At 38.1% G+C, this 21,148-nt stretch overlaps 1 protein-coding gene across 4 annotated transcripts in view; it reads left to right on the plus strand.

Moving 5' to 3' along the window:
- NEK1 (NIMA related kinase 1) overlaps positions 1-20,432 on the plus strand; it is a 49,052-nt gene extending 28,620 nt beyond the window's left edge. For 3 of the 4 annotated variants that reach the window (XM_055708018.1, XM_055708010.1, XM_055708028.1), the window contains 10 exons: positions 613-690; positions 1,731-1,826; positions 2,364-2,537; positions 4,626-4,691; positions 4,769-5,003; positions 7,466-7,618; positions 8,270-8,449; positions 9,025-9,145; positions 9,337-9,419; positions 10,577-13,381. In XM_055708018.1, coding sequence (XP_055563993.1) covers positions 613-690; positions 1,731-1,826; positions 2,364-2,537; positions 4,626-4,691; positions 4,769-5,003; positions 7,466-7,618; positions 8,270-8,449; positions 9,025-9,145; positions 9,337-9,419; positions 10,577-10,812 — 1,422 coding nt within the window. In that variant the 3' untranslated portion in view covers positions 10,813-13,381. The other variant, XM_055708042.1, reaches the window with a different exon arrangement.
- The last annotated feature ends 716 nt before the right edge of the window (positions 20,433-21,148 follow it).

The raw sequence follows: 21,148 nt of genomic DNA on the forward strand, positions 1-21,148 counted from the left end.
CCTTCTGAACAGTTTATTTTAAATAAAAGGTCTGCAGAAGTTGGTCATGAACAGTAAAAAGGTCCTGTCAAACCTTGTTGTGTGGCTCTGTCAGTCTGTTCTGTAAACAGGAATATGCAAAGGCCATGGAAAGAAGAAAGAGATTGAAAACAGGTTTCAGAGGTAGACCTTATATGTTCTTACTTGTTACCATCTCTCCCCCACACCCGTTCCACCTTATTTGGAGCACATACAGTGGAAGAAACTGGAATTCTAGAGCATCAGACCTTTCTTGTATACCTTACCTGCAGAGCATGCAACAAGTGATGAGGGGTGGCAGGCGAGAGCCCAGCGTCGTTAGGTCTCTTCCATTGCAACAGTAGGCACATTACCTTCTTCCTGGCTTGTAAAAACTTCATGTCTTTTAAAACTAACCCCCCCTGCCAAAACCAACCAACCAAACAAAACGCCCCACAAATCTCAGTAGCAATTACATTTGAGTGAGGAGTTGCCTATTGAAATTGTGACCTGTGTTAGTCATATAGGCAGTGTAAACGATCTGAGCAGTGACCTATCGCTCAGCTTTTAAATACATGAACTAATAATAATTCTCTGAGGACTCTTACTTTGCAGAATGAAGGTGCTGGTTCTGATGGACCAGAATCGAGTGAGGAAGCAGAATTGAGACGCAAAAAGATAGAAGCGCAGAAGGTAATTGTGGGGAGGGAGGACATGGAACTGTTTTCATATTTGTTTCCTGTCTCATTAAGTTTCTTACATTTCATTTTGCTATCAATAGTTTGTTCATACATCCACTACAAGAGGTTTTTAACTGTTGAAGTAACAGCTCTGTTCAACTGTTTTATCTCAGTAATTTTAAAATGTGTTGTGACATAGCGTAGCAAATCCATGATTTTTCCACTCCCTGCCTGTGAGATTTATCTCTAGGTTAGCTTTAGTCCTGAAAGCACTTTGGTATATCTGAAATAGCATTTTGATACTGAAAGGGAAAGGAAGATGTATCTTACGTAACAACAACTTTATTTTAGTTAAAAGAATAAAGGAAGGCAAAATTTACATGTGCTGACATGGGCAACATGTGGATTGCAAGGTGAGCTGTATACCCTGTGATGAAGCACATTTAAAGCAAATGTGTTTCACAGAAATCCAATGTTTGATTGGAACGTTATTCCATGTGGTGTTCTTATATCAGTAACTAATCTCCATCATACAATATATAGCAAGTATTACTCTATTCCGGGAAAATTTTCCACCCCCCGTCATCTGCAAAGAGCAATGTAAAAACAAACTAACCTTATGCCTAACCTTAAATCTAGAGGTGAAACATCAACCAAAGTTTTTATGTTTAAACTTTAAACTTATTCAACATAAACTTAATATTTAATGTTTTGTGATTAATGCATTTGGCTTCAAAGCTACTTATAAGTAGAGATTCCAGTTTTACATTACTCTAAGATTGCTATGTACGCTAAAAATACAACCATGCAAATCAAGAGCTAACTTAATTTTGAGGAGTCACCATGACTCTTAACATAGAAGATCAGTTATTATACTTGTGGTGGTGATTTTGATTCAGTGGAGTCCTCCCTTCACAGTCTATACAGTAGTAAGTGAGAGAGAGGAAGATGCAGTAATCCAAGAGTATATATTCTTAAAATATTCCATGGAATGTGGATACTAATGCTTTTTATCACTTTAAGTTGTCTGTTTTGCTTATTTGTTCACTGTAGGCCCAAGCAAATGCTCGAGCTGCAGTTCTGAAAGAACAGTTAGAGCGAAAGAGAAAGGAAGCTTATGAAAGAGAGAAAAGAGCCTGGGAAGAGCATGTAAGAAAATAAATCTGTTACATGCAGTCAAAGTATGTAGTGCCATATCTTTGTCTAACTAAAATTCTGTACTGTGATTAACAAGCTTAGATAATCAATTTGTCTTCTGAAACTGAGGAGAGCATCTGTTAGTCAGAATTCCCTCATTAGAAGCCTAATCTTAGATATGCTTGAATGAAGAATTTGGTTCAAGAATTGAAGAACATCAGACCTAAGAATCATTAAGATCACCTCAAGTCTTTTATTAATGATCTCTAACTTACTAAAGTGTAATTAATCTTCTTTTGCTTCTGTGAGCTGTGGAGTGACAAGTCCAACTAGTAATATATTGCTCCAAAAAGCAGGATGTTGTGGAGCTGATAAACTGGAAATAGTTCACATGCAGTTGTCAGTTGTCTTGTGTATGAAAGTGTGTGGCATTATTGTCTTTTTTTAAAGGTTTGCATGAACCTATATAATAATACTGTGTTTAATGTGCAAAGTCTTGAAGTTAATTTGTTGTTTTAATTTTTTTTAATTGAATCTATATCTATGCAGCTGATATCGAAAGGGGTAAAGAATCCTAATGTGCCTTTTCATGTGGGAGCTATAGAACAGAGTCCTGTGCATGGACTACAAGAGCTTGGAGCAGCTCTTCCTAAGCCACAACTTCCAGTGAAGCCCAGTACACCAGTCATCTCCATGACTTCTGCTTTGAAGGAAGTGGGTGTGGTAGGTACTTTTGCTAAGAGGGTAAAATTCATGAAAAAAACCCAAACCCAACCTGATTTGAAAAAGGTTTTTTAGAAGAATGTGTGTATTAGATAGAAAAAAATAATTAAGGATACTTGTTGCTTCTAATTCAGGAAAGAAAAAAAGGAAAAAATGTCAAAAAAAACCCAAAACTTGGAAGCTGTTGAAATACATCTGTGCACTGAAACTCAAATTCAGTCAGTTTTGAACAAAATGGCTTATGATGAACCCTGGGCTGTGTGGTGGGTTGACCTTGGTGGGATGCCAGGTGCCCACCAAGCCACCCTATTACTCGCCTTCTCAGCAGAACAGGGCAGGGAGAAAATAAGATTGGAGAAAAAACATGTGTGGGTCAAGATAAAGGCAGTTTAATAAAGCAACAGCAAAGGTCGTGTGTGCAGAAGCAAAGGGAAACAAAAGATGTTATTCTCTACTTCCTATCAGTAGGCGATGTCCAGCCACTTCCCAGGAAGCAGGGCTTCAGTACGCATAGAGGTTGCTCCGGAAGACAAATGTAGTAAATAACAAATGCCCTCCTTTCCTCCTCCTTTCTCTTAGCTTTTATATCTCAGCCAGTGTCATACGGTACGGAATATGCCATTTGGTCACTTTGGGTCAGCCGTGCTGGCTATGTCCCCTTTCAAGATCTTGCCCACACCCAGCCTACTGGTGGGGGGTGGGGTTTGAGGGAGAGCCTTGGTGCTGTGTGAGCACTGCTTACAGTAGTCAAAACACTGGTGTGTTACCGCCGCCTTTCTAGCTGCCAATACAAGCACAACACTATCAGGGCTGCTATGGGGCTCAGCCAGACCCAGTATAGGCTGCAATTTCAATTTTGATCAAGGCAGTCATGACTGGTGGAAGAAGACATCAACTAACCAGCATTTTCATCAGTCTTTTGAAGGGGGAGTTAAGGAGTTTATAACCTAGTGGAAGTAAGGAAAAAAATTTTAAATGATAGGACTGTTTTATTAGTTCTTGTTTTCAGTGAGTTTGAAGCTATGTGCAGAATGTAACAGACAGTTAGAAAGTTCAAGAGACTTGAATCTGATAGTGTTGTCTCTTCTTCTTGTCTAAAACAGTATTAGAGGCTTCCTAATTTCTCTTTTCTGTGATCTTGATTCCTGGTATTGTAAATGTTTACAGGTTTACCTCAACTACCACCATTTGATTTAAGTAACAAGTGGGAAACCGAGCATATGAGTCAATTGTTGCACAATTTGAGTTTTTAACAAAGTCTGTGTTGATTTCAATGCTAACTTTTGTGGGTTTACCTAAGCTATCTCTAGATTTCAGGGTAGTGTGGGATTTTACACTGTATACAACCCTAAAGGCTATGACTATGGGAATATAGTGAAAACTTAGTGCTAAGTAGCATATATAGAATATAAAATACTGAAAGATGTCAGTTGCTAGCTGGAAAAATAAACAAATCACATTTTGATGGACTTAAGTCATTAGCACAGTTTTTCCACATGGATATTTTGTCTTACAGCAATGCAAGATGGTGACTATAGCTGACTAAAATGTAGCACACAGAGCAGTTGGAAGTGGAGAAGACAGGCTGTGTACAAAAAGAGTCTAAGTTCAAATTTTTGCCTTTGATTTTTAGTTTGATTATTTTGCATATCACTAAAGCTGTCTCTTCTCCCCTCTGCTTTTCTTTACAGGTGATTCTTGACTCTGTCCTTGCCACTTTTTTTGTTTTCTTATAGAATTGCTCATTTCTAGCATTGGAATTTGGTGGCATTTTGCTGTAGAGGTCATATCTAGCTTTAAGTCTACATGTTTAGTGCTCTGAACTTTCACTTGTCTGCTTAAACTGAGTGATTCATTTGCTCACCACTTTCCGATAGTGAACAGTTCAGACGGAAGCTGCCCTTGAAATTCTGTCTTTGAGAAGCCCCAAAACCCCAAAGGAATCGTAGATTGTGTTTCAGTCTATCTGTAGTTGTCAATGGAAAGAATTTAGAGGTGATGGTTCACGATTGCATCTGTTAGTATTCTCAGGATTATTTTTTTCTGACACATTCTTCCATGTTCTATTTCATGCTCTGGGACTTGAAGGATGAAAATGTAACTGCCATTCAAGAAGCTGAGGAGGAAATAAAAAAGCCAGATTGTGCAATGCAAGTATGTCAAATTTTATTCATTTAGTCTCCTTTTAAGAAAGGTACTATTTTAAGTGCTATATGTGGCCCTTATTTCAGAATAAACGAGAAATACTGAGAAGATTAAATCAAAATCTGAAAGCTCAAGAAGATGAGAAAGGAAAAAAGGAGTGTAAAACTGTCTCTGAATCAGCTGTGTCTGAAGATGGTAAGGAGCAGCAAGAAGGTGACCATCCACTTCTAGGAGATCGCAAAAAATGGGAATCTGGGGCATCTGAGTTGGTAGTTCCTCTAGGTCAGTTATCAATGGAAGACTCTCTCTCTGGAACAGATCGTAAGTACTTTTTTTTGTTACCATGATAACAGTAAATCAGTTTACCATGTGTGGTGTCTGTTTTTATAAAGCAAGTACTCTTATTATAATCTTGTTATCAGTTGCATGTCATCCGCTTCTAAAAAAGAGGCGGTTATGTATTCCCTTGGATAAGGAATAAGGCACAGGCTGAGTAATTAAATGGCTTGCAGGGGATTCAACAAATAATTTCCCAATTTCAACAAATAGTTACCTAATTAAATGCATAGTTACATTCTTTGAGCTTTCTTGGTAAGTGTCTTTTAAGTAGGCATTAATTTACACAGGAGTAAAAACACTTAAGATATATCAAAGTTTCTTATTTAACTTCAAAGTCCTTTTACATTATCAGTAGAACAATAAAAACAGGGTTTTCTCAATTTATGTCTGTTACTTTTATTGCACTCCTCAGCTTTTTTTCTTTTTTTAAATCAAACCTGTCTTTTCAAATTTTCTGTCTGCCTTCTCGGGTTTTGAGTGGAAGACCTTTTTCTTGTTTTCAGTATGCCTTACTAAGGGTCTGTCTCAGATTGCAGAAATAAATAATCACTGAGAGTATGACATGTTTACTTTATAGCATAGTAGTTTTACATGGCTAGGATTCTAGAAGCATCTTCTTTTGTTCCATTAGAATCATAGAATCATTTAGGTTGGAAAAGGGTTTTTTTGAGATCATCAAGTCCAGCTGTTAACCCAGGACTGCCAAGTCCATCACTAAGCCATGTCCCTAAGCACCAAATCTACGTATTCCACCACCTCCCTGGGCAGCCTGTTCCAATGCTTGACCACCTTTTCAGTGAAGAAATTCTTCCTAATATCCAATCTAAACCTTTCCTGGCACAACTTGAAGACATTTCCTCTTGTCCTGTCGCTTGTTATCTGGGAGAAGAGACCGACCCCCACCTCGCTAGAACCTCCTTTCAGGCAGTTGTAGAGAGTAATAAGGTCCCCCCTGAGCCTTCTCCTCTCCAGGATAAACAGCCCCAGTTCCCTCAGCTGCTCCTCACAAAACTTGTGCTCCAGACCCTTCACCAGCCCCGTTGCCCTTCTCTGGACATGCTCCAGCACCTCAAAGTCCCTCTTGCAGTGTGGAGCCCAAAGCTGAGCACAGGATTTTAGGTGCAGCCTCAGCAGTGCCCAGTACAGGGGAACAATCACTCCCCCAGTCCTGCTGGCCACACTGTTTCTGACACAGGCCAGCATGCTGTTGGCCTCCTCGGCCACCTGGGCACAGAGCTGGCTCCTGCCCAGCCGGCCGTCACCCAGCACCCCCAGGCCCTTTCCCACCAGGCCCTTCCCAGCCGCTCTGCCCCAGCCTGCAGCGCTGCGTGGGGCTGGTGTGACCCAGGTGCGGGACCCGGCACTGAGCCTTGTTCAGCCTCATACAGTTGGCCTCAGCCCATCGGTCCAGCCTGTTGAGATCCCTCTACAAAGCCTTCCTGCCCTCAGGCAGATCAACACTCCTGCCCAGCTTGGTGTCACCTGCAAACTTGCTGAGGGTGCACTTGATCCCCTTGTCCAGATCCTCCATAAAGACACTGAACAGGGCTGGCCCCAACACCGAGCCCTGGGGAACGCCACGTGTGACCAGCTGCCAGCTGGGTGTAGCTCCACTCCCCACCGCTCCTTGGGCCCGGCTGCCCAGCCAGCTTTTAACCCAGCACAGAGCGCACCTGCCCCAGCCGTGACCAGCCAGCTCCTGCAGGAGAATGCTGTGGGAAACGGTGTCAAAGGCTTTACTAAAGTCCAAGCAGACAACATCCACAGCCTTTCCCTAATCCACTAAGCAGGTCACCTTGTCCTAGAAGGAGACTGGGTTTGTCAAGCAGGACCTGCCTTTCATAACCCCATGCTGGCTGGGCTTGATCCCTCAGCTGTGCTGCATGTGCATGGTGATACTCAGGACAATCTGCTCCATGACCTTCCCTGGCACCCAGGTCAGGCTGAGAGGCCTGTAGTTCCCTGGATCCTCCTTCCTGCTCTTCCTGTAGATGAGCATTACATTGGCTAACCTCCAGTCTTCTGGAATTCTGATACTATTCTTTATTAGTTTATGCCCTCTTTTCCTGGGAGGGAGAAATAAAAGAAAGAAATGTCAAAGGATAGCAGCAATGAGACTTTCTAGTTTCCCATTTCAGGTAAAGTTAAGACCACCTCATGCCAGTTTTAAACATTTGTCATACTGTTTTCTTTTGGAGTGCCTGAATTGCTGAAGGGATCTGCTGCTGTTAAGTTGCAGCTGTTAACTGGCATTGAATCACTTCTAGTATTAAATGGAATTGGCAGAGGAAAAACTAGACTGCGTGCAGTCCTTAGGCTGTCTGACTTGGGGTGAGGTGACATGAGTTCTGGCTTTGTAGTATTTAGTTTTGTGGAGGTTGTTTGTTTTCTTACTATATAGAAAGTGAATAAAAGTTTCTATGTTTGTGTTTGTGTCCTAACAGGTCAAACTCTGGGGGAAGTAATTAGGTTAGATATTGGGGAACCCCACAGGAAAGTCTGGGGCAAAAGCCCTACTGACTCAGTCCTGAAGATCCTAGGAGAAGCAGAGTTGCAGCTGCAAACAGACTTACTTGAGGAACTAGATGTAATAAATGGTAAGCACAGCTGGTAGTTATCTGCACTGTGAGTGTACGAAGTGCCAGATTTGTCCACTGAGAACAATTCTGAAGTCAGAAGCATATTCTATCCTCACTCTTCCTTTCCATTTCTGGGTGTTGCCTCAGTTCTAAATGTCAGCACAAGCTGATACTGGAAGACACCAAAATATTTCAAATTCGGTAAAGTGGTAAGAAATTAAGAAGGATGTGCTGAAATGAAAGGATCTTTGTTTTGTTGAAAAGTCTTAGACTTTGCTTATTGATAGAAACAAGTCTGTCTTTTAAAAGGATGTCATCAACTGAATATTGGATTAGATAGGTCCTATAACCTTCTTGTTAGCATATGACTTAACCATATTGGTGGATTTTCTTTCTGGTCAACTCCTGCTTTTTGTCCTTTCCAAGAAGAAAGGGATTTGTGTTTATTCCAAGTATAAACTTGTACTAATGAGAATGTAGCAAGTAAAATTCAAATTTTAGTATTTCTAGCTTTCCTCTTCATCGTAGTTATAATAAAAGCATGCCAACTTTTCTGTTCTGTTTTCCTTTAAAGAAACAAAAATCCTCAACTTTCCTTGTAGCCACGTTGTAGTTTACTATGAAACTGTGTTAAAGCACTGTTCAAATAATAGAATAATTTTCTGTTAGGTACTACAGAACTTGTTGAAGGAGATCAGCAGTCCTCATCAGAGGAGAAGGAAGAGAAAGCTCTTCCTGCTGTTGGAGCTCAGTCTTCAGTACCAGTTGGTGTCACAGAGTCTGACATGACTGTACCAGAGGAATCTCAAAGAGCAACCCAGCTGCAGAGCAAACCTATTATGCTGGATGGTAAGTCATTTCATTAGTAATTCTAATTACAATCTGTTTTCCAATTTGATGAGGGGAAGTAATGATCCTGTATACTTTTATATCTTTCCATACGTAATGTGCAGTTTCTTAACACCTTTCAGGTGGGACCAAGGGCTTTCTATGCCTGTGTTGTAATTTGGTTCACTAATGTGTTTTGTAAATTCCCAGAAACCTTTTTTGTGTGCTTATAGAAAACTTTCTAGAATACAAGTAGAATTCTAAAGTGCTTCAAATTTTTTGGTTTTGTTAGGGTATTTTTCTGTTTCTCCCCATCAATTGTGCTGGAATCTTTTCCCCTATATGATAAGAGCACCCTGCTGACATCTGGGGGAATGTTATTAGAAGACATAGTTTGTTGGAGCTTTAAGATACTTTTCTTGTATCAGAAACAAACTTTTAGCTCTGGGGTTACAAAACTTCAGTTGTTTCTGCAAAATGCAGAAAATGAATAAAGCAAAAGGATTTAAATATAATCTTAAAATGTGTAGTCTCTCCTGTCTTTTTGTTTGCTTGGGATTTATTTTTAATGAGATGTACAACTTTATTAATTTTAGAGCCTGATGATTTGGAAGCAGAGATCTTGGAAGAAACAGAAGATAAAAAGCACCACAGTAAGGAGAGTAAGGAATTTCCCATCACTGTTAATGAAGTGTGGGTAAAAGAGAAAGAGGATAAGTAAGTACTCTCTTCCGATCTCTTTCTTTCCAGTTTAAAAAACTAGCTTTAACTGAGTAGGATTCAGATACATTGGTTAAAATGTTAAGCTTAGTTAAAGCTTCATTGTTTGACTGTACTTGATGACTTTTTCCATAGAGTAATGACTGGTTTTACATGGTGTTTCCCCTGGATGTGGCATTTTATAATAGGGCACAACATGACAGGAGAAATGAGGCAGCTTCTGAGAAACTACTGCCTGACAAGGTGGAACCACAAAAGGAAGTTCTAGAAGGTCAGTCGATGTCTCTTGCTTTGTTTATTGTAGCTGACAGTATGGAGTACTTGAGCCATCCCTTCTCACTTCTTCACTAACCCTGGAAGAGTAGGTTTTCTGTTTTCTTTTTTTAGTTCATATTTCTAAAAAGCCAATTTCTGATGGATTCGGAAGACAAATTATGGGTGTTATTGTTTCCACTTGGAAGAAAATGTAACATGCAACACTGTGTGTAGATGAACAGGGCAGTGGCCCATACTGGTACTTCAAAGTGAATGTCAAGGTTCTGAATGTTACAGCCTTTTGAAATGACTATTTAAGTACATAATCAGATTTCATAACATTTTAATAGTAAGTATTACTTTGTTTATAGACATCTCAAATCAATATTAAGCTGCCGCTTGGATAAAAAATATTTTAAGCAGCTGCTAATGATAATCTTTTATTGCATAGAGCAGGGGTCCTCAAACTACGCCCCGCGGGCTGGATACGGCCCCCCAGGGTCCTCAATCCGGCCCCCGGTATTTACAGACCCCCCGGCCCCCCCCCGCCGGGGGTTGGGGGGGGAAACCAAGCAGCCGCAGATGACTGCCTGCCACTGCATCCGCGCGCCGGCCCCCTGGTTAAAAAGTTTGAGGACCCCTGGCATAGAAGAATTGCTTGCTCTTGGAGGTCTTTGAAGTAACTTCAGAAGGTCTGCATATTTTACAGTAGAATAGAAAATCATTAGCAGTACTGTCAAGTATCATTGGTGATACTTTTGCATCTATTTATGGGTGACTTAAGCAAACTGGTTTTTTTTTCCCTGTGTTTGGGCAACTTATGTTGAGGTAGCTTTGAAGAAATGTAGTATAAGGCAAGAAGCAACAGATGAAAATGGATGACACCATAATTTCAGGCCTGGACTGGATAATGAGAAGCTAGAAGGCATGAGAACAGAATAGGCTATAGCTGGGGGGTGTATATTCTCAAAAAGTTAAAATGGGAGAATTTCATATTATAATGTATTTACTAAAATCATCCAAAGAGATTTTAATACTTTTTACAATGTTATCTATTTTCCACTTTAATTGTACAACAGAAATTAGTTTTGTTCACTGTAGTTACCTTTTGCTTAAGAGCTTGGAGTTTTTACTCTATGTGGATTTGTAACAGACTTTCTTTTACTGTATCAGAAACTTGTTCCAGTGACTCTCCGCAACCTGAACCCTTATTCCAGAGGGTAATACAGCCCACAGCTGTACCAACAGCCTCACCAGCTCTGTCAGCTCAGTCTTCACAGGAAGAGCCTTTTGTACCTTGTTCACGTTCCATATCGCCAGCAAAAAGTAAAGGCAAAAGTTCATTGTTGATTGGACTTTCTACAGGGCTTTTTGATGCAAATGACCCAAAGGCAAGTTTAAAAAAATAAAAAGGAATACTTTTTTCTCTGTAGCGCTATTATTATTCTTATTGAGGCTGAATGAGGCCAGAACAGATGGCATAACTGTTTCAGCAGCTGTTTGTATTTGTCTAGCCATGTCTGCCCTGCAGGATGACTGCACCATGTCCGTTGTATCAGCAGGACTCATGCAGCAGTGAGTCTCTGGTTTCACTGTTCAGCGTTCTGTGTCCAGGGGTCTGTGGAGGAATGCTACCACTTCTCTGAGACATAACTGAGGGAGCTGATGAGGAAATTCCTAACTTCCCCTATCTGCTTTCTCCCTTCTGTGCAGTTTTTCAGACTTATCACTACCTTGGCATGATAAACATAAACACTGAACAGATCAGCAAAGGTATCTTGTAATTTCTGGCAACCAAGTGATTGGGTTTTTTCCTGTAGGATTTAACCACCTAGCACAGGTTCTGGCTGTGAAGCAGGAAGCCTGAAGAAGAGTGAATGGAACCAACTGCTTTCTTGAAGGTGTTTCCTTGACCAGCTACGTAGGGTTGAGTGGCAGCTCACAGTCTGTGAAATAAGCATAGAATGGTGGAATTTGGTTTTGATATGAATTTAAAATATTTTAATAATAATTGTGGAACTAGTAGATTAAATGAAATTCTTAAATTACATGCATTACTTGCCTAGGTTCTAAAGTAGAAAGTGTGTAAAACAGCAGCTGATTTTTGGAGAAACAATGGTGGCAAGGCTTCTCTTGAAACTTGCACACCTGCATTCCATTTGCTCAATATGTAGTAAAGGATTTCCTAGGTGGTGGAATGCCAGGTAAGGAAGAATGTTTCATCTTTTGACTCCCAGCCTGAAAGAAGTTGCACTGTTGATGATTAATTGCATATTGAATAGTATCTATTGGTTGATGCATTGCTGTGAAGCATAGTATCGGGGATAGTGCTGTTTATATAAAGCTTCCTGACAAGCTTGTATCTGTTTTCCCAGATCCATATATTCACATAAATGGATTTATGACTCTACTTTTGATTCATCAAGAGTTAGCCTGTCATTAACTTCCCCAGTTTATGAAGCTGTTTATCTGGCAGTTGGACAATGATCACAAAAAGCTGTGTTGAGAGTAGGAGGAAGATGAACATCCTTTGTACCCTTATCGGATTTAGAAAGTAATGGATATGGTCTATAATGGAGTTCTTCAGTGTATCGGTATGAACTGCTTCAGTGTGTCACTTGGTACTGTATCTTTGGCATGTGTTTTAGCCATAATGTCACAGAATTGTTAATGCAGTACCAGATGAGCTCTACGTAATAGCAGAGAGCTTGGAGAAAAGCAACAGATGTGTTGTTACTGCTGCCATAAACTAGACAAAAGAGAGCAACAAATTCCCTTTCCTCATTTGGTTGCAGCAAGAGGATGTTCAGTACGTCTTTGCAGTATCTGCAGATGTAACTTTCTGGAATGTCCCAAATACACCTCTGTGGCAGCTCTTGCCCAGAAACTAAGGAAACCTTTAGCAGGGAGCAGGGCAGACAGAGTTAGTGTCCTATCTGTAGGCAGGTCTGTATGCTACTAGAAGTAGGATAATAGGAAAAGAAGCATTTTCCAAAATAACTGCAAGCTTTCAAATGATGGGGTAGAGTCCGTCTTCTGTGGTAGTAGTGGTCAGAAAGGTGGCTACATCTTTGATGGCTGTAATATTCTGTCTGTGTGCCGACAAGAGATTCGGTATTTGAGCATATGAATACACTGTGCTTGTGTAAATTGCAGCTGAGGAACTGGTTTTTTTTCATTGAAATGTAGGGATTTTCATTAGGAACAAACACTGAACATGAATGTATTCAGAGCTGTGCTTGGAGGAAGGTGGGGCTTACTGGTATAACTTCTTAGTGCAGATCAGGTCTTGTTTCTTGTTTTATTAATACTATGGTGAATATTCAGTAATGTTGGAGAGTTCTTAGACTTTTTAAAAGAGAGATTTGATAGCTCACTGAGCAAACAGTTACTTTGTTTCCATGTTGCTTTATTTCCATTGCAATAAATTACTGTTGTAACTTGAACTTCTTTCTAACACTTGTAATGAAGTTTGTTCTAATACTATGGAATTGCCTTGAAATGTGTTGTAAACAAAAGCTACTGTTTTCAGTGACCAGCCTAGAGAACTAATAAAGTGTAATTTTTGAAAAAATACTCTTTTGTCAGTTACTTGAAATAGTCCTACGCTGTGATTAATATACATATGTTGTAAACAATTGTGTGTATACATATATTATCTGCTGCAATGTTCCTTTATTTTTTCGATAGCTATCAAAGTAATGAACAAATCTGCACAAAACTAGTTTCTGTATGTCAGTTGATGTTCTTAAAGCTTTTCAATTGCTGTAACCTGTGAAAGCAGAAGGAATGCTTTCATTTTAGCTGAGAGGCAAAATTCAAGATGTCAAATTTTCGATGAGAGTACCTGTGCTGGACACACAGTTATTTTGAAATTAACTTTCAAATGAAAAAGGACCAAAAAAAATCTCATTTTTAAAGTATTTTGTAACCACAGCCTGTCTTTAGTATTGTTACCAAACAGGCTTTCCATTACCTTTGCAGATGCTGAGAACGTGTTCACTCCCAGATCTTTACAAACTGTACAGAACTTTAGTCGATGTTCCCAGTGTAGCAGATGTGCAGCATCAACATAATCTTGAAATAGTTGATACAGAAGATGAGCAAGCCAAAGAAGGACCCTCCGATTCTGAGGATATGTGAGTGTATCAAGTTTATCAAGTATTTAAACAGGTGTCTTAGATCAAGAATATTTTTGGTTAGATGCTAACAGTTACAGTACACCAGCATGGGGGTTTTACCTAAATTTTAAATATCCTGTATTGAATCACCATTTACTTTGAGTCTTGTTCCAGAGAACTGAGAAGTTAATGGAATGTACTGCTTACAATAAGCTGTCCAAATTTCCAAATTCCATCCAAGATGCTACTCTGCCTGGCTTTTGCACCTTGCATTCCACGGAAGCAGATCAAAGTTGATGGCTACTGCTCTTCTAGAAATAAAGATTTCTTGAATATTTCCTTTCTTTGTACGTTCTGGGAATCTCGCTCATCTATCTTCTCTGTCGTTGTATTGGGATGTCCTTCAAGTCCCCCAAATTATTTCAGGGGCTTCAAAATCTGACCTTGGTGCTTGATTATTTCCTGCAGCTTGGGTAGTCTGCAGAGATAAAGTCATCTGGTGTATCTGTTCCGATGAGATCTAGATCTTTTAGCTCCAGACATATTTTTATCTGGATTGTTATACTTGCCAGGGTTCTATAATAGTGCATCAATGCAAAGATTTTGAAATAACCTTACTAATAAAGTTGAATTGAGGACCTGTCGTCATCTTTTTACAAAATTATCTGGTATTTGTTTAGCTAATCTCTATTCCCTGTGTCTTGCATGATGTAATGGTGTCAATGCTATAATCATGTTGGACTGAGGACACAAATATTTATCTTTTTATTTTTTTATAATACTTTTTTTTTCCTTCTCCAGCTACATTGGCTTTCCAGTTTGTTGGCTTAACAAAAGAAATGAGCATTTCCTACAGAGTTTGTCTTGTAAAGTATTAATTAAATTAACTTTCTGTCACTTTCCTTTAGTATGTTTGGGGAGGCAGATACAGATTTGCAGGAACTCCGGGCCTCAATGGAACAACTGCTTAGGGAGCAGCCTAGTGAGGAATTCAGTGAAGAGGAGGAGTCTACTCTAAAGGCTAACGTCACTGAATGCATAACAAATGGTACAGAGCTGGATGAAGGAGATGAAAATAACCCCAGCAGTGAAAGTGCACTTAACGAAGAATGGCAGTCAGGTATAATTTCTGTTTATACCTGTTTTATAAGTTACTTATTGATGTTAACAATTCAAACACAGAGTAATGTTTCTATGGTATACTTGTAATGAAATAAAGTTCTGACTAGTAGGTTTTATGCAGAACTTTTTAAAAAATTAGATAATATTTAGATTTTCTGAATGTTAAGGTCAACATCTAAGCAACATTCAATGTTGCAAATGTTCGCTATTTGTTAGGCTGTGATTTTGAATCACTTTTTCTAGTCATCTAAAACTTGTCTTCAAGGATGATCAAAGACTGCACATCATATGTTTTGAATAATTCATGACTGCAGTCAAGAGTGAAAAAGAAATAGCAATTGACATGACTGGAGTATCAGGGATTCAGCTTACATTGCAATTAATTAATTTAACAGGCAATCAAAAGGAACATGGAATTATTAACCTTGTACTTAGCCCGAAATAGCTATTAATGCAGTCAAGCTAAAAATGAGACAGAAAAATGTATTACTGCTTGTAGCGTTTTGCATTAGCTATACACAATGCTGTCCTGAAGTCTCAGTTCTGTTTTTTAAATTCTGGTTGAAATAAAAATATTTCACTACCGCTGTAAAATAAAGCGCATTTAGAAGTATAGGTATAAAAAGATGTAGAAAATCAACTAATCTAAACCATAGCTTTTGTGTAATTTCAGTTTATTGAAGATATTTAAAAAAAATAGAAAATTTGTAAATATACCTTCAAGATATTATCTGTATAATACACTCCCATAAGTATTTTAACATAAAATAAACTTAGGTAATACCATCTTTCTTTTTTCGACAGTGCTGATATTATACACTGGTAACACGCAATACTATCTGTTTATGTGATTCTGCTGTTGTTGCAAGCGTTTACGGTATTTGGTGTCAGCGTCCCACCTTCTAGATTTATGATACTTCATAGGAATTGCAGGTTTCATTGTGGGGGCAGGAGGAAGGCCTTCAAAACTCAGGGGAACAGACGGAACTTTGAACCAAATCTGTTCAAGATCCAGAAGTTAAATACAGGATGAGAAGGCATCTAATAAGTTTTTAACCTATATGCAACTTTTGTTGTTATTTCAGTGATAATTTCTTGTTGATGTGACTATGGTACTAGAGTCAGGGGTATGATTTGATCAGGATTATACAGGAATCAAAAGTAGTAAGATTTTTAATACTAACTCACAAAGTCTGTGACCTACCAGGCAATACTATGTATTGGTGTAAAGATTTTATATAAGTTCTGAAATCTAGAAAGTTGTATATTTTTCCCTGGGTAGATAAGTCCTTTTATAATTCAAATATTTAAGGAAGTTTTTGTCTTGGGCAAAAGCAGTTTGCATTTTATAATAGGATTTTACACAGGGATTCCATCTTGTATTTTTAGATAGATCCTTTTTTTGTATAGGCTTACCTGATGTTTGACTGTTCCCAACCTATTTTTAAGATTCCTGTAGCCTATAAGCAAAATCGTCTTGATTTTGCTTATATATTTTATTGGCATATTGAATTTGCCACACAAGAGATACATTCTTAAAAAATGAGGAACTTTGTAGTGAAATTAGTACTGTGTTTTTTAGACTTGCTCCATGCAACAAGATGCATCTCAGTGAAAAAATTAAATAACTGATTCTTAATATACACGTCCTTATTTTCTGCTACGAGACAGCTGCTTCATTAAGGAGCGTTTTTCCCTAGCACACAGGACAGCCACTGAACCCTGCATCCGTTCCACCTCAGAAATATGTGGAATGGTTATATGGAACTTGACCTGCTAACATAGCTTTGCTAAATGGAAATCTGCTTTAAGACTGTACCTTGTTTTCCTCCAGTGTGAATACCCTTATGGCTAACTATCAGAGTGGGGGTTTAGAGGAGAGAGCTCGATGCTTCCCATTTGGGATTCTGAATTTCTTTGCTGTCAATAAAAGGGATGTTCCGCGCAGGTTGGTCAGAACATCTGCCAACATCATCTGGTGCTCCTGAGCTTACCTGCTTTCTTTACATTTAGAGGTCTGTGTGGATATCAAGTTTAGGGATGTAGAAACAACATGAAGAGTGTAGGAAAAATGATGTGGTTTTACTGTTTTCTTTCTTTATAGATAATAGTGATGGAGAGATTGCCAGTGAATGTGAAGAATGTGATAGTATCTTCAGCCATTTGGAAGAGCTGAGATATAACCTGGAGCAGGAAATAGGTTTTGACAAATTCATTGAAGTTTATGAGAAAATAAAGGTTTGTAGAATAACCTTAAGTGGAAAATATGTTAAGAAACGAGTACCTAGGGCCGTTTACTGTGCCAGTAACTAACTGCATTGTGTGAATGGAATCGATGCTAATTTCTTCAGGCTTTTATTCTGTTTCAACATACTAAAATATTAAGAGAGAAAATGCCATGCCATTGGAACCAAAAGGAGAACTTTGGGTTTAACCATGAATTGCATTTAATAAATTTGAACTACTTAAATCTCTGCCCGTTTCAATTTTGGCAACATGAGTTGTCCTTTCTCCTAGGCTATACATGAAGATGAAGATGAAAATATTGATATTTGTTCAACCATAGTTCAGACTATTCTTGGAAACGAACACAAACACCTGTACGCCAAAATACTTCACCTAGTAATGGCAGATGGAGTGTACCAAGAAGGTAATATCACTGTGTCCTGGCAGTTACGGCTTGTCTTATGTTCTTTCTGGATCATATACAATAGGTTCTAATATACTTCTAAAACATATCTGTGGTTTGTTACATGGATTGGCTAAATTGATTAAAAAAATTCTTATTCCAGCGACAAGACATGGCACGCTTTGATTAAGCATGCTGACCACTCTGATTGATCGGTATGTACATATACAGTCAACTGTAACAATACTTATTACAATACAAACCTTGTGAAAGGTGCAGTATGACTGTTTAATCTCTGTAAAGCAGTTACACAGTTTGCAAAGATGGAAATCTAGAATAAAACTTTCAGAATTAAAAACAATTTCATCTCCAAAATTAATGAATTTTTTAGCTAAAATAATACTGTTCTTTCTAAAACTCTGTATTTGTAATGGGTTGCAGTATCGCTGCTTTCCTGAAAAGAAAATGTCACGTGGCTCTTTATCCTGTGATTGTCATGTTTCAGAAGAACTTGATGTGGAGGTACCATCCATCTTAGTTTTCAGGTGGCTCAGTAATACTTGAAGAGAATTTATCTTGCTTTCGAGCTCTGCCTAGCTTAGCAGAGGTTGCTAGGCAGACGGATAGCTCCTACATCTTGCAGAGTTACTCTGTGAAATACCACATAGACCGCTATCAATGAGAAATGGTTTGGTGGTTTTTGCTCTCATGTCAAAAACTTAACTGCAGTGATGAAATTTTAGATTTCTAATGGTGGATGTCTTTACTGGAGAGAAAAATAAAGAAATTAAAATCTCAATTATGTTAATATAAATCAGAAGCATTATATATTGGCTTTAGAAATGTATGCAATGATTTTCAATTTTGAAAAAATACTTCTAACGCATGTTAACCAACGTCTACTTTCTGCATCTTTTAAATGCTTTTACGAGTGTGTTGCAATAGCAGTGAATGAAGGGTCAAATAAGATTACAGCTTTCTATGTTTTTTTATATGTAAATGCTTGGGGGGGGGAAATATTTTTACAAACAATAATTAAAAAAAAAAACTTTTAATACAGTTTAGATTTTCCCCATTTTTTTTTTTTGCTACCGGTACAGAACCACTCAGCAAGAATAACCAGTACCATGTTGTTTTCATCCTGTGTTATATGACAGAAAAGTGTCTGAAACATTTTTTCAACCACAATTTATTGATTTAACGACAGAATTGGAAGGATATATCGTAGTCGTTTTTTTATCAAGCGTCCAAAGCACTGGCAGTATGGAAAAAGAAAATGGTAACTATAGTGTTACCGGTTGCTTTTCCTTGCCACTTTGCCTTAAGGATATTTTAAAACTAATACTAAAAGGCTTAAATGACAGTTTGCTGAAATGTTGGCATACAGATTGTAAGCTGTTGTCTGAATGAATCCTATTAAAATGAGCTGCCTTTCATCTTGTGAAATGCCGATTAACAAGTGACTATTTTTAATAGCTTCAGTTCTAATTCTGTATTTTACAAATCTGTGGTAGCATACAAAAATGTAAAGAAAAAGTAGTTCTTTACATGTCAGACATTTAAAGTACATACAGTACTTTAATACCAAAGTACATAAAGAATGACATTTAAAGCAGTTCTTTAAATTTCAGACGTTTAAAGAAAAAATCCTGTGCTAATAAAGGTGAGTAGAGGACAAGTGACAGTCAGAAGCATGTTCAGGAGCTTCTGCCACACAAGTTTTATACTCTTCAAATAAGAAAAGTTAGAAAACAATATATTGCTCTTTACAAATAGGACTGCTCTAACTGAAGCAGACCACTTGAGATGAAACTATCTTAAATTCACTAATCCAAGAAAGATGACATGTTGTTCAGTATCTGTACACATAGTGCTTTCAAGACAGCTTTGGTGACTAACTTAGTGAATTCTTGTATTATTCCTTACTAAATTGTGGTTCCCAATTTTGTAATTCCAGTTGAGAGCAAGTGTGTGTGTGTGCGTGGCTCCTTTTCACCCTGTCTTCCCCCTCTCCTGCTTTTTACAGATAACGATGAATAAACCTGACTCAGGAAATTCCTTAATGCTGTACTACGTGTCGGTGTTTGAAGTCTGCACAGCTGCATAACAAATTGTAGTGGAAAATGTAACATGAGGCAGGAGAAGCAAGACTTGAAGAAAGAATGTTGAATGTATGAAAAAGAGGAAAAACATGCCTTTTAAAACTGAGATACCTATACACTCCTCTTGTGTGTACTTGCGTATGTGTTCATTAAATATCAGATGCCCAAAATTTTGTAGCTTGATTTCCACCACCCTAAAAGGAAAACCAGGTTTCTTCTAACCCGCATTTCCTTGGTTTTGCTGTCAAAATATTCAAAGTATTTCCAGTACTATACAGGGGCAGATGTTCAGCATGCTGTTGTTTTCCAGTCATCATCTCTGGAACAGCTTTATTAGCTTACCCTACAGTAAGTCTCTTGTTACGAATCTGATAAACTGTCAAACTTTCAACTGCCCTATTTGAGAAAAAGTTGGTTTGTTTGTTTTTTTTTCCAAATACAGCTAGTCACAATCAAAAACTGCCAAAAGGTTTTTTTTCCACAAAGTAAAATCAAGTATACATATATATATATATTATTTAGAACTGTCAAAATATGTACATGATTTTTGTATACTTGTTTTATGGTGTTGTTATTAAAGTTTTGCCCACTGAAAAGTGTTAATTTTTTTAAACATATCCAACTCTTAAAGGTAGACCAAAACTTACTCTATTTTAGCTGGATCCTGGGAACCTGTGATGAGAGTAAAATTAATAATCATGAATGCTCTTAATATATTTTTTAATAACCTTATTTACTTGATAAACATCTCTTGCTTCATCTGATAAGAAATTATCATCATTGTTCGAAACAGTGCTGGTTTTGTCCTATGCTGCTTCGTTTCTCCTTCCCCTTTCTTTTTTTTCTTTTTCTTAAACTTCCTGCAGTAAATTTTGAGGCTATTCTCTAGGCTTGTCTTCCATTCCCGTTTTCACTGCTGAATAATCTATTCAGAGAGATTATCCTCATCAGCTACATTGTCCATGACATTTAGCAAATACACTCTGAAGACTTTAGGAAAGAAGGAGTCAGTGTTATTTTTCTTTTTCAGGTTTGCTTTTTCAAATCATACCTTGCCCACCTTTAGGGGGGGAAGGGAGGACCCAAAACCTTTAGATTTAAAAGAATATAGATGAACCTTATGGAAAGAAGAAGATATACCACTGGTATACTCTGTGCTCTGTGGGTTTGAATTTGCTCAAGGTGATACAGTCTTACTGAAGTTAAGGGTTTGGGGGACGTTTCATTCTTTCCAAATTGAAATCATATCATTAGTGACATTCTTCATTTCTTATGCAGTGTGCTGGCTTGCATCTGGTAAGAAAAATGGACATGATCTGCAGACTTCAAGCTTTGCAGACATAAAGCTTTTTATCAATTAATGATTTGAAAAATGTGCACAGATTGTGCACAGCTTTTCAAGAATAATCTTCAAGCCTGACAAGCAATACCAGATATCCTTGAAATCCCTCAAGAGCTAGATTAAAATTGACACAGCAAATAAGTTCTCAGATAAAAGTATTTCTTCAGCAATTCCAAATCCCTGTTAAATGTACACTACAACACCATCAAGGACAGGGTGACTTCAAGACAATGTATTGGTCTGTATGTAATAATGTATTGAAAAGAGTTGAGCATTTGGCTTGTATTCATATTGCGTTCACTAGAAGGGATTTTCTAGTTGCAAACTGAGATGCAGAGTGGTATTTATGGCACAAAACATAGTCTGTAAACTATTTCACATTATGTCCCCATCCTCAAGTCTTTCTTCTTGATCCCTGAAGCCAATTGT

The sequence above is a fragment of the Falco cherrug genome, chromosome 1, assembly GCF_023634085.1.
Source record: "Falco cherrug isolate bFalChe1 chromosome 1, bFalChe1.pri, whole genome shotgun sequence".
Classification (NCBI taxonomy): Eukaryota; Metazoa; Chordata; class Aves; order Falconiformes; family Falconidae; genus Falco; species Falco cherrug.